This window comes from Taudactylus pleione, unplaced genomic scaffold, assembly GCF_031769625.1.
Source record: "Taudactylus pleione unplaced genomic scaffold, aTauple2 ptg000290l, whole genome shotgun sequence".
Classification (NCBI taxonomy): Eukaryota; Metazoa; Chordata; class Amphibia; order Anura; family Myobatrachidae; genus Taudactylus; species Taudactylus pleione.
The window spans coordinates 7,959,029-7,973,319 of record NW_028284692.1 but is presented as its reverse complement, the minus strand read 5'-3'; the positions used below and the strand labels follow the sequence as shown (position 1 = coordinate 7,973,319).

The window sequence follows — 14,291 nt, the reverse complement described above, 5'->3', positions numbered from 1 at the left end:
CTCAGGGAATTTGGGACAGGAGGCCAAACACTGTTGTAATACCTCGTATCTGGCAACAGCCAGAGTCCCGCCATGTGATCCACCCACTAGTCAGCAACAGGGAACCCGAAGGCATGTAAGACTGAAGGTGTATGATACAGGTGCAGGTCAACATTCACTAACCAGAATGGACCTGCTACCAGCCCTAAAGCAGGGATAAGAATACCTGAAATAGGCTTCCCCCCGTGTAAGAGGGAAAGAGCCCAAAACAGTAACCAGTTCACGCAGAGTCAACTGGGAAGTAACCACAGGGCATCAACCACGCCAATTTGCGTTTCGTAGAAAACGACATCCTGTGGTAATCCCTACAAGGGGGATGACAGACTATTGTGGCACCAGGGGGAATTCATATACTGCGAAAAACCCCTGCAGGGAGCGGTAGTCTGTGTCACAGGGGAAGAGTGCAAGAAACTGCGAGATACTCTGAGAAGAAAAGGGCAGTATGGTGAAGTAACCCCAAGTGAGGTACAACAATGGGGCCCGGCCGGCGATCCGCAATTGAGAGGATCCTGAGAAAACAAACCGCCCAAGGGGGTCGTGAAAGGGGCCGGCACCAGATGACGCCACATACAGAACCCTTTATGAGTCAAATCCTCTGCACTAACACCTGCAGCACATGACTTGCAGGATAGTAAAAATGGGTGCAGTATGACGCTCTATCTCCTGGTCAGACATATCTGACCAATCTTGGCGGAAATATCAAGCAGCGCTAAACTGATCCTGACTGATGCCAAAAATTAGCTGCAGGGACCCATTTTCAGTGTATGCAACACACAGTTCCATCTAAAATATGGCAACGTGCAGCACGCAACAGTATGTGACAAACCTCACAAATATTAACAAGTATATAAATGTGAGGTCTCAGAACCACCCTAAGTACAGCTGTATTAGGGCAGGGTCTCGTCGCAAGCCCGATGATCGCGATGGTCTTGACCATCGCGACCATCATGGACGCTCGCATAAGCTGTGGGTGGTATCCCACAGCTATGCGAGCGTCCATAAGGCCGCTCCACATTTAAATAGGACGGCCCTGATTCAGAGCGAGCGTTCTGCTCAGAGCGTTCAGCTCTGAATCAGGGCCTAAGTCACTGCATTCAACTGCCCAGATTCAGTGTCTGGGAAGGCTACAGTGCTGTGTACACTGACCTGATGGTGAGGTACACAGGGGGACTGGGCTTACTGCCATCTCCGGAGCTCTGCTGCTGCACATAGAAAATGGCCGCCTGGAGACCTCAGAAGAAGCGTGGCCCGCGGAGGAAGCAGCTCAGCGACGCCAGACTATAATACTGAAAGGCACGCTGAGCTGAGGGGATGAGCCGCTGTAACAGGGAAGGCTTGCTCCCCTGGCCGGCTATTAACCGCCGGGACGCCGGCTCCCTGCGCCGATCGTCCCTGGTGGTCTAGTGGGCACACGGGGTATGGCGCCTCCGGTCTGTCCCCAGAGACTGGAGGCACAGGACTGCATTTGAAATGCACGGATCACCGCAAGCGGTGATCCGCGACCTTACCTGCTCCCCGTGGATCCGGCAGCAGTCTGGGCGCCCACAGAGTCCGGCTAGTACAGACTCTGGGGTCCCGCTGAGATCCCCAGATCTGTACTGGCGTCTCAGCGCCAGCGGGGTGACGGAGCGGCAGCTTAGACGTCCTATGGACAGTCCGACGCTGCCGCTCTGAAGAATCCAAAGTTGGAAAAAAACTTTGTCCCTAAAAAAATAAAATAAGCTTAGGGGCTGCTAATCAGCTCCCCCTGCGCTAACGGTGACCCGACTCCGGCCGGGCACCAACTTAAACTGAGATGCCTCTGGCTTGGGGTTATAGGGAGTGGACCCAAGTGCAACCTGGGAGCTAAAGCTTTAACTGCGTGGTGCCCGGATTTGGTTCCCAACCTATAACCCAAGGTCAACCCTGTGGACCCCCTATGGACCCTGAAGTAGAAAGTGATGTTGCCCATAGCAACCAATCAGATTCTAGCTATTATCTTCTAGAAGGTGCTAGTTAAATGTTAGGTAGAATCTGATTGGTTGCTATGGGCAACATCGCTTTTAAAACTCACTTCTAAAAACTCTCACTTTAGTAAATTTACCCCTTAATGTTATCAATTATATACATACGATTGGATAAACACATGATATTAATCTGAAGCTGCATCACTATCAAATACTTATTTAAGAACATTCTGCATAAAAGCAATACTACTCAACTATACATATGAAAACATGCCATTTATGTCTCCCCCTATATAAATATCAAATCAGATTGCTACATTAGAATCCAAGTATGCAAAATGAAATGAGATTTATATATGTGAATAAAACCACTCAACCATCTATTTTAGATCATGCATAAATCTTATAAACGATACACATGTATTGCTTAAGGTACACTAGACTTGTTTTCCGTTATCCATTATCCTCATGATTTACATAAACACAGAGCAATGCAGAGCTCAGGGAGCAGAAATCAAGCAACACTTGTACGCCAAGATTAGGCCACAACCAAGAGTAACGACCAACCAGTAATTAGATGCAACAATTCAATCCAGGAAGCATAAAAGGATTATCAACCAAGACAGACAACGACAACCCTTGAAAAATGTTGGGTCACGATTAAAATGCGTTGAGACCCACCCAAACGCCACTCATGTTATTGGAGACCTGCCTGCTGTCCAAGTAACATCTGCACTCCAGCCTGATGCAAGGTAACTGGGGATGGCATCCACAACCACATGGAACCTGACCGCACTTCCTTACTGCTGACTTATAACACTTTCACACAGAAAAACCTCAAAAACCTGGCTTTGCCGGTCCCAGCCTGTGCCCCCCTTCATACACAAAAGCAAATTGCAGGTCAAGCATTTGGACCCGATAATTTGCGGATTAGCCAGGTATTTCTTGTGTGTGAAAGGATCAACCCGGGTCGCAATTCCTGGGACTTCGACCCTGGTAAAAACCAGGATCGAAGTCCCGGGAATTTTGACCCGAGTTGATTCTTTCACAAAGAAGGACACACCTCTAAAAGATCCTTTTTATAGAATGTCCTGAATTCATATACTCACAATCCTGGATTAGTTTAATGTGGGAAATGATTCAGCTCCTCACTAATTAGGCTGTATGTGTGAGTGAGCTGAAGTGTCCAGATCATCCGTATGCACCAGACAAACTGTGCGGCTCTCTGTCAGGAGACCCAGTGTATTCCAGCAATTGCCCAGCGTCTCCAACAAAGTAATGAGAGCAAGGTCCGTATTCACAATAAATTGTGTACAGCGACTGGGTATTCACTCTTAGTTATAAAGCAGCATGCACCCTCTAATAACGGCTTCCATAATAATTGTAATCAGGTGAGGGGCAAACAAAGCAGCGGAGTCCCAAGTCTGGCTTGGCACTTGTATTCTCACCCTCAAATGGAATGTCCGCACTTTCTGTGGTCTAAATCCAAGGTGCAATAAGAAATAGGATCATTTCCTACATTAAACTAATATAAAAACTATATATAGGCCATCTTTTAGGCCCCTTCTGAGATTCTTTTTACTGTTTGGATATTTAATATGTACAGGTGAATGTTTTTTTCAGGACGTGTGTATTTGCATTTTTATTGTGATATTGTGATTAAAATAGGTTATTAATCCTTATTGCCTTGTGTCTGATAAGCGCCACCTCTCACCATTTCTTTAATCTGGAATCAAATAGTACAAAACCACATTTATACATAAATATAATACAGTTAGAAACTTTAGTATTAGATTATTGAATAAGTGTTCAATAAACAACAATAAGAAAAAGGTTGGAATTACCCGTATCTCCAGTGCGATGTCCAGGTATGGGTCGAATGTATCAGAGACACTCTTACAAACTGAACATTTTACTAAAAAGAGAAGATGTAGAAAATTGGATTTAGATGAGAGTTGCAGCATGTGCCTCAAATGATCTTTGTTCTACATTAGTCAGACACTCTTAGTACTCACTCACCTCGAGAGCGCAAGTATCCACCAAATATCTGATGCACTAAAGTTGTAGCTTGACTTTGCCGATCCAGCCTACGGAGGAGAATATTTATTAAAAACTAACCTTTAAGAAAGAACATTGGCTGTTAATTAATCACAATTGAATAAGTGTGTCCCCTAATTAACAATTTTGAGATTGTTAAAATTACCTATATGAAAGTCCTCAGCCATAAATGTTTAAAATTGCACCAAATATGAACAGAAACAAACAGGAGTGTCTCATTGGTTAAGGACATACATGTGATGAAAAAAAACAGCTGCAATTCCTGTGTCAGCTACTTGTGACCATGGTCAAAATCACAGTGTTTCCCTGTTTCCCAGGCACAAAATTAAAGGTTAAAAGGTGAAGATTGGAAATGGAAGCTATACCTGACAAATCACATAGTTATGTCACAGCAGAAAAATGTGGACTATATATGATAGTGTTCATTCTAGCACCCTGCACCTGTCACAACCCATGCAGTTCCTCTTTCCTGTCTGGGGTGTCGCTCTCTGCTCTGGTGCTTCTAGCACACTCTGGTCTGTATCTCAGCAGTTTGTTGCATTAGTCAAGTGTGCTAGAAGCAACAGAGCAGAGAGCGACACCACAGGCAGGAAAGAGGAACTATACTGGTTGTGACCAGTGCAGGGTGCTAGAATGAACACTATTTAATAAATCATCAATATTCTTACACAAACAAACATGGGGCTAGATGTGATAATGTCAAAAGGTTGACTGGACTCTTACTTGGTGTATCCATTCAGACAGGCCTTTTGCATGGCATCAATCGTATAGCGCAGGAATTCATGTGCATCTTCTTGGCTACCGAATCGGAAATGACGAGCAATCTCTGAATAAAGAATTAGAAAAGTGGATGGATATTTTACTCATACACACTCAATAATAATGATATACTCCAGTTAACACATAATTAATCCAGATGATTGGCTATATCAATGATTTTACAATCCAGCAAGCAGACTTAAAAACAAGTTTAGATAGGTTTAATTAGGACATTAACATTAGTATTTTTTCAGGTTGTGGTCTATAAGCCCAATAAGAAGAGGCCTGATTCAGAGATTTATGCAAAGCCGATCCTTTTGCAGATTGAGTGATTGCAAATGTGCCTGCACGAAAGCAGCATGCGCAGCAATTATGTTGCGATTACTCTCACACATAGGAACAACTCACAAAATGAGTGACAGGTACTCACCGTTTGGGGGTGGCAACTGTGGGTTAGAAAAATGCAGGTGTGTTTGACCATTTAAACGCTGTTTCATGGGCGTGCATAAATTAGTCATAGCGATCTCTTGTGCAGCATGAGTTGTCAGGAAAGCTGCAGTGTTTACAGTTGATCAGACTTGATTTACATGCTGTGTGATTGGCCGATGTTATCATGTTTACGCTGTTGCACGTCGTCGTATGCATATGAGAAGGAAGCAATAGTGTTCGCTAGGCTGTTTTAGCGGGGCGCCATGCCCTGCCCTATTCCTAAAAGGCAGAAAGCACCCTGCCCTCTTTAGTGGCGCCCCGCTATAACAGCCTGCGGGTGCCGTCCCCACCCGCGGGTCGCAGTGTCCCGCATATGGGGAAAACTGCAATGGAGCAGTCACCGCCGGTGATGGATGCCGGGCGCATGTGCCCAGCATCTATTCACACTGACTGCAGCGCTTGGGGGCAGCCCGGCATGTCTGTATGTGCCAGGCTCGTCCCCCCCAAGAGAGACGAAAAGAGGATGCGTCTTAAAGACAAGCCCCTTTTCCTGTGGCCACACCCCCTTTTTGAAACCTCTCCTTTGCGCAGATGTGCCCTTTCTCTAGGTACGGTGCCCTGGGGCAAACCATCTTGGACCCCCAAAAATTGACAACTGAGATAGCAGGAACATATAGAGGCTGTTATTGGCCATAGGTACTAGAGGTTCTTAAAAGGTGTTAAATATATGTGTTTTGCACTTTTTAATAATGTTTGGAAAATTATAAGAAGCAAGTGTTCTCAAGCAAATTAAAGTCTTTCTAGTATATTGGGGTACAGGAAAATCTGTGTATAGTGATTTTGCAGCATTTTTATAAAAGTTTGTAAAAAGTCAGAATAAACGCTTTTACCCTTCATATGCACATTCAAAAATCCCTCTCCCATCAATACAGCTCACAGGACCCAACGTGCACCTAATGACTCCTAATGCTGGGTATACACTAGACCACATGTTCTCAAACTCGCTCCTCAGGACCCCAAACAGTGCATGTTTTCAAGGTCTTCTCAAAGAAGCACTAGTGCAATAATTGGTTCCACCTGTGGATCTTTTCAAATGTGTCAGCGAGTAATGAATACACCTGTGCACCTGCTGGGTGACCTGGAAAACGTGAACTGTGTGGGGTCCTGAGGACAGAGTTTGAGAACCACTGCTCTAGATGATGTCTAGTGTGTACGAGATCGTCGGGACCCGGTGGGGGTGTCGGCATCGACAAGTGTGCATTCGGCAGCATAACCCACACTAACGATGTCGCAGATCGGGTGACATATTGTCTGGTGTGTACCCAGTTTAAGAGTTATATTTACACAGCACTCTCCGATATAGCCGTCCAGGGCAGGCAGTGATACGACAAACACTGAAGGAGGGTCAGAGGACCTAAAGTAGCCTCCATGAAATCAAGGAAACAGATTTATCAGGTAATAATCAAAATCCTTTTTTCCTTTTCATCTCTGGGGGACAGTGGAGAGACACTGGGGCAACCCAAAGCTGTCCACTAAGGGAGAGAATGCTCCTGTGCTGTGGGGGGAAGACCCTTTGCCCGAAACTAGCGCCCCTAGATGAAAAGGTGTCAATATGGTAGAAATTGGTGAAGGTGTGCGCTGAGGACAGCATAGCAGCCTTACAAAGCTGCTCCGCCGAAGCAACGCACAGAGTGGCCCAGGAGGACCACGCCGACCAGGTTGAGTGGGCAGCCACCAACTGCAAAACAGGCAAATTCACCAAAGCATACACCTGACAGCCCATTGGATTAAAGCAGTTATCTATCGCCCACTTGAAAGCAGTCCAACCGTTTGACAATGGATTAGAACACAAATAGTCTGTGCACCGAAAAACCTTGGATCTCTCCACAAACACGGAGAGCCCGTACCACATCACAGAACTGAAAGGATGACAGAGTATCTCACTGTTCCTCAACGAGAAGCGAGGGGAGCACAATCTCCTGGTTAATATGAAACCGGGAAACAACCTTCGGAAGAAAGGCCCGCGGAGTCCGCAGGACCACCTGGTCATGGTAAAAATTCTGGAACGGAGTTCGGTGGAATAATGCACTCAACTCCGAAACTTAACAAGCTAAAAAGATAGCCAGAAGTAAAACAAACAGTCTTCCATGTGATCAATTTCAGGTATGTCGAATGCATGGACTCAAAAAAGAGGAGGTTGAACCTGGAGCACCAGAAGCAAATCCCTAGGCGCAACTGCTGCTAAAGGTATGAGAAAACGCGAGGTAGTCTCCTCCCCCTGGTCACCCTTCCAGGGACGCCCGCATTTACCTGTAACATCTTGTTAACTCTATCCCTGGTGATCTAGTAAGGGCGCGGAGGATGAAGTTGATATGCACACTTTACCCCACCATAGGTGGCCCCCAGCAGTGCACAAGGGGGGGTACTTGCAGCAGGAAGCCTCTTACCCAATTCCCTGGGCTCTGGTCGCAGCCACATCACACTGTCTTCACTGGAGTCTGTATCGTATGAGGAAACACAGCCCTGCCCAGTGGGGTCTGTAACGGGCAGCGGGTGTGAGCGCTGCCAAGTAACCGCTCCGCAGCTAGCCCCATATTAAAAATGATAAGGTAAAATAATAAAGAGAAGAAAAAATCCAGCTGCAGGAGCAGCTGAAAAAATGTGGCAGCATCTTTGGGCACTAATAAAAATAAAAGAAAAAACTACATGCCCTGAACAGAGGGTGGGTGGTGTATGGGGGGGAGGAGAAGACTGTGCTGTCTAAATGTAACTCAGTGCCCAGACTCTGCCAACACTAGTTATACCCAGTGTCTCTCTAGTGTTCCCTATGAATAAAAGAGAAATCAGTTTTAAGTATTTACACTTGAGACAGTGTATTTCAGAGGAGGCTGCCATTGTGTTATACAATCAGTTATGTATATTTTAACAGACCTGTCTCTAACAGCAGTCAGTGCTAAAATCCAACTTTTACAATATATTTTTTTTCTTTCAAACAATCTGTAAATTACTTAGTTCCCTTTATGGATACCACTGAAAAAGATGATGTGTAGCTTTTGGAGACAACAAACCTACTACACAGATACAACAGAAAGCCAGAGCTATATAAATAACACATTGGGGAAAAGTTCATACGTGACAACGATATGAAATTATACACTGGAGAAAAATTCTAAAATCGCTGATGGACCCTTGTTTACAAAAGAGTAGTAGAGAGACAGATTGGTAGCACAGAAATCCAGAAGACTGAGGATAGTTTAGCGGCATGCTTTCATGAAGCAGTCTAAAGCAATCAAAATGGCTGCAAAAGCATATTGCTTTATCGCTTAAAGTAGAATGGGACCAGCACAGAGCATCCATGCTACTGCCAAAAATCTTGAATGCCATGAAGTGGTAACACAATACTGTGATTCAGATGCACACAGGTGTAAAAAACAAACAAATCAACAGTAAAAGTTATGGATTAATGAAATTGCCTTTTTAGGGCAAGATATGTATGACAGAACAAGGTGCAGATGACATATGAATATGAGCCATAAAGACTATATCCTACTCCTAGACATAAAATAACATTAAATTTGTGTCACTACAAAGTAGTATTCATTACTATTTAGCCTGTACTCTTTCTGGTATAGCCTATACTTTCTGAAAGCAGTGTGACAATCTTAAAATGAGATTAAAGCCTTAAGACAATCAAGGAGCTACATTTTGTTTATGCTGGTGGTGTTTTTTTTATTTCTATAACTGTATGTTGTCACCTTAAAATTACTGGATTGTATTTACAGTACTTAGATTTTGGAAATGAACCATCAGCCTGATTTTCAAATACAATACCTGGCAATTTCTGAGCAAGAAAAAGCACCTCTCCTACAGACAACCTCTAAAGTGGACTTAACTAGGCAACAGTTATGAATCAATATCTCCATACATGGCTACAAAACCTGTACAATGGTGCTCTTACTTTTCAGTTCGCGGATAAAAGAGACTGGCTTGATGGCATTTCCGCTGTTTGCAAAGGCTTGAATGAGATGGTTCTGCATTATGCACAGCATACAAAATCCACACTGCTGACCTACATGAAGTATACAAAGATATATTGTAAGCATGCATTAAAAAGCAACAGGAGTATGTCATAGCAGCTTGCAAGGTAATTTAAAAGTACAAGAGCCAAATGCTGAAGGGAGACTACAACCAATGACAGGTACTGTAACTTATTTACTGTTTAAAGCTTTACTCTAAATCTACACACGACTAAGGATGCACTTCTCTTTTAACAGGAACATGTACCCTATTGCGATAAATGTCTAAGGGTTCTACGCACAAAGCCTTGGGGGTAGATGTACTAAGCCTTGAAGAGTGATAAAGTGGAGAGAGAAAGTACCAACCAATCAGCTCCTGTCATTTTTCAAACATAGCCTGTAACAAGGCAGTTAGGAGCCGATTGGCTGGTACTTTATCTCTCTACAAGGCTTATTACATAGACCGCTAAATGTTCTATAAGTAACAATCACTTGGGCTATTTGTCAGCAATCCAAACAGTCGAGCCCAGCTGAAATAAATGGACACTAAAGGCAGGAAGTACTTGTATTATTAGGACACAATTTTTGTGAAAGCTAAGGAAAAAAAATAAAAAATACTTTCTGTGAAATATATGTGAATTAAAAAATTTTTTCCCAAATATATTCAAAGGAGGATACCTGATACAAAGTGGCTGTCTAAGCCGAGAAAGACTGATTACAGAGAAAAACAAAAGATTGTATCAACCTATATTTTTATACTAGAACAATTAATAAAAGAAAGGCGAAAATCAGCAAGAAGTCTAAAGTTTCCTTGAAAAAAGTAATGTCACATCAGGAAATGGTATTTTCATTATAATAAGTGAAATACTTATCCAAATCCATTTTAAATTGGTGAATGGAAAATTTCTAAATATACTCACAATTACGGCTGTGCTCTTTTGACAGTAAGTAGTTAGCAAGAGGAGGGGTGTAGGTCAGACACTGTACTGTAGAGTTTAGAAAGCAGGTGTTCCCCAGATTTTGAAGTCCTGCTCCCACTCTGGACACTCGTTCCCATTTCATTGACAGCTTCTCAACTGGGAACAGAACCTTCTGAGGAAGTGGAACGCCATCTGCACTACCGGAAGCAATGTCACTGCCTGAGACAAAGAGATGGTGATAAATGAAAGGGGGAAATAAAATTAAATATTAAAATTTAAGGAGCAGCACTGTGTTGCTTTCATAGATTTTCAGATAGAATAATTCTATTTTGACTCCAAAACAATCTCTTACATTTTCATTTTTGTGCAAGGTTGCTTTCCTTTGATGGGTTTCATTTATTATACCCAACGAGGGAAAGTCAGCAGAAGAAATGCACTATTTGGCTTATTATACCGTGATCGGTTAGTTTTCTTTCATTTGTAGATATATTTATACCAGCTTGTCTCAAGTGGATTTATTACATATTGTTAGATTTTCTGGGAATACTGGGCACTGCACAAATTCAATCTGTTGCTAGGGCCCCCATTTATTAATGATGGCTATTGCAATGCAATCTGGACATGACCGTACTGCCCATGATCACATTGCAATATGCGATCATAGCACCCGGATGCACCATCTGGCACATGCAGGGACACGGACTCCAAAAAGAGCCTGTCCCTGCGATGTGCTCGGAGAGCTGCCAGGGCTGCTGTGCATACGCAGTTACGCTAATTGCGCATGCACGGCCACCATTGCCAGGAAGGGTCCCGGAGGAACCCTCCGCCGTCTAATTATGCACAGTGTAGCCTTTTTTAGGTGCTGCAGAACACTTGTGGCACCATATAAAGGATAACAATAATAGGCTACAGCAGCTAACGCCATCTTCAGATGACTTTAGCTGCGGGGCCCAATATCCGGAATGCATCGCATTCCGGATGTCGGTAAATTTGACAGCATTGCATCCCCCATAGAATCCTATGGGGGAAGCAGCTGCCTGTGGGAATGGAGGGAGGGATCACAGCAGGTATTGGAGACCTGCCGCAGTTCCCCCTTTAATATATCCGGGGGAACCTTATAAATGGGCCCCTAGATCACTTGCCGTACATTGTTAGAGCTTATTTTGAATACTACCCAAACATTATAATGCAGATTGTAGGCCCCAGTTCAATAAACTAGCTACCAATTATAGGTAAACACACTTAGACATTACACAATATCTACTAATTATTGGGTAGGAGGGGACCCAACAAACGAAAAACACATTAAAAACACCACATACTCTGCTTTTGGTTCCCTTCTAAGCTTCTGTGTGGAGTGTTCGGCTGCAAGGACGGACTTAACAGGACATATTTGCTCTTCAGGGTCTCCAGCTGGTAGTAGAAACTCTTAGTCGCTGGCTCGAACTCTATTTTTTGCAAAAGTATCTTTTTAGCAGAGGAAGTGAGCAGCTTTCCAAGTTCTACATCATCAGAGTACTTCCGACCAGGCTTCAAGGCATCTTTAAGTTTCTCTACAATGGGCATGTTTGCTCTCTAATAGGAGAAAAAAAAGAAATTAAATCATAAGACAATCAGCTGTCAGCAGTCCCCTTATTCCTCTATTCCACATGCTCATTACCAGCGCTGGCATTAGGTGACTGCACAGTACAGATATATACAGATTATATATATGCATTTGGGGTGGTACTTGCACCATTGCGGTTACATGGAGGTGTTTGGACTCACACAGTCGCTACTGTTGCTTAGATATTACGCCAGTGCTCTACCAAGTATCTTCCCACGTTGATTTTGTTGGGCGATACGCCCAACAAAATTCCACTGCCGCCTGGCACCGTGACTCGGCCGAAAGTCGCGCTGCGGTGACGTTCCATGTGAAACGTCACCGCAGCGCGACTTAGTTGTCGCGTCACAGAACCGGGCGGTGACAGGGGGCGCGCGCAGAGCAGAACCCTCCCACACTATAAATAAGAAAGGCGCGGTTAACGGCGGTGAGATTCGAATTGGATTTGGAATAGTCGCCTGGCTGGTGTGTGCACAGCTAATAGAGTGACTGTGTCCACTGCCTTTCAGTGGCCGCTTGCTTGTTACTGGACCTGTACTGGTCCTTCTGTGTTACCCGCAGGTGGGGCAGTATCTGGGCTGGCTGTCTGTGTCCAGCCAGCAGGTGGGGCAGTATCTGGGCTGGCTGTCTGTGTCCAGCAAGTAGGGCAGTATCTGGGCCAGTCTTAAAAAAACGTGTGTCTAACTAACAAGTGTGTGGTATCTTGGCCTCTCTTAAAAAAAAATTGTTTGGCTTCACTAACGGGCAGCTGTCTTGGGGATGGAAGCTATCATATGCACGGGTAGGCAGTGTTGCGGGGCATGTTTAGTGCTAGGGTTTATGCTGCCTTATAGTATCAGCCATATGGGTGTGTGCATGTACCTGAGCTTTTGGGTTATATCACTGCTCTGGCATCCTTTTCATGGAGCAATGTGTCACTCAGCCTGCCGAGATGGCTGCGTCCATCCTGTGAATGCCATATATGCAGTTCCCCCATTCTCATATCTGGGACAATTGAAATATCACATTTAGTAAAAATGTACTTAGGCCTTATAACTGGGCAATTTAGGGAGTTTTATTGATACATTTTTATTGAATATATGCAAAAATAGGGATACAGAAAAAACAGAAGGGGATTAACGTGGGGGTAGTATAGAAAAACAAATAAGGGTAGGGTAACAGGACAACTATAGACTTCAAACAATCATGACATCTGTAAATACATAAATAAATTAAGCATCTGAATCTCCCAAAGGAGGTTCCTTCAGATTATAAAGGGAGGGCGGACTCTGGGGCAGGTTGTGCAGAGGATGCGCCCTTACCATCTGTGACATATATGCCATGGATACCACTTCACAATAGGAGAAGATGAAACCATAGAGTAAACTGTGTCCCTTGTCTCCATTTCAAAATGGAATTGCGTTTTTGTTATGACTGTGGCAAATGGAGGAGGGGAAGGGGATTTCCAGTGTTGGGCTATAGTAGCCCTAGTGGATATTAAAATATCACAGAGGACTTAACAAGCAGATTTGGGAACAGTGAGAGGGTACCAATGTAAAAGGGCTAGGGAAGGGTCTAGGGGTAGTGTAAGGCCTAGAACTACCTTTATAAGAGTAAATACGTCCAACCATACAGTATGTAAAATGGCATTCCCAAAAATATGAAAAATAGTACCATCAGAATGGCAAAGACAACAGCAGAATTTAGAAACTAGGCCATATCTTATGTAGTCTAGAAGGAGTCAAATACAATCTGTTTAAGAGTTTAATATGCATTTCAGTATGGTTAGTACATTTGAATAAGGAGAAGGAAGAGATGAATAGACTCCCATTGTTTAAGGGTGAAAACATTGGAAATCTGTTTCCCATTGGAGCTGAACAGGAGATTTGATCGTCAGATCAGTGGGAGACAATAATAAATACCAAAAAGATATGGCACCACGGGAAGAGGTTCTAAATAATCTATTTAAAATTTGATCTGGTGGCGTTTGAAACATAGTGGGACCAGTATTTATTTGGGCAACCCAATGTTTAAATTGGAGATAATAGAGCCAAGCTGATGGGCCTAACAAATTTAACAGAAATGTCAGTGAATGGTAAAATATAGGACGGGGAAAAGAAGTCTGCTAAGGAATCAATACCTAAACGCATTCAGTAAGACATGGAGGTTGGGTAATGATTTGTCTAATGCTTGAAGAGAAATAGTCCTGGTGGGGAGAGCAAAATTAAAACGAGTCGGGAGATTAAGATCCCATACTTTTAGGGTATTGAGGGCAGTCTTAAAGGGCATATATACGCTTGCCGATATTTTGGACAACTGAACGATAATGATATCGTTATCATTCAAAATATCAGCTGGTGTTTAGTGTGCGCTCCTGCTGGTTTTTACGATAACCCCAGCTGGCAGTATATGCAGCCCAATCTGGGGTTATCGTAAGTGATGCAGCAGCATGGCCCATCGTCTATAGCTGGTCAGCAACGGCAAGTGTGTATAAGGACGCCAGGCTATCTGCATCTAAGGAAGGAAAAGACAAGCTGTCTAA

The 14,291-nt window shown here is 43.7% G+C and overlaps 1 protein-coding gene across 1 annotated transcript in view; it reads right to left on the bottom strand.

The window, feature by feature from the left end:
- USP36 (ubiquitin specific peptidase 36) overlaps positions 1 to 12,062 on the bottom strand; it is a 63,213-nt gene extending 51,151 nt beyond the window's left edge. The window contains exons 1-7 of the mRNA XM_088482630.1: positions 11,935 to 12,062; positions 11,490 to 11,742; positions 10,168 to 10,386; positions 9,190 to 9,300; positions 4,767 to 4,869; positions 4,005 to 4,072; positions 3,830 to 3,900 (exon numbers count right to left, since the gene is read on the bottom strand). Coding sequence (XP_088338756.1) covers positions 3,830 to 3,900; positions 4,005 to 4,072; positions 4,767 to 4,869; positions 9,190 to 9,300; positions 10,168 to 10,386; positions 11,490 to 11,733 — 816 coding nt within the window. The 5' untranslated portion in view covers positions 11,734 to 11,742; positions 11,935 to 12,062. The remainder of the gene's footprint in view (positions 1 to 3,829; positions 3,901 to 4,004; positions 4,073 to 4,766; positions 4,870 to 9,189; positions 9,301 to 10,167; positions 10,387 to 11,489; positions 11,743 to 11,934) is intronic.
- Between the last annotated feature and the right edge of the window lie 2,229 nt (positions 12,063 to 14,291).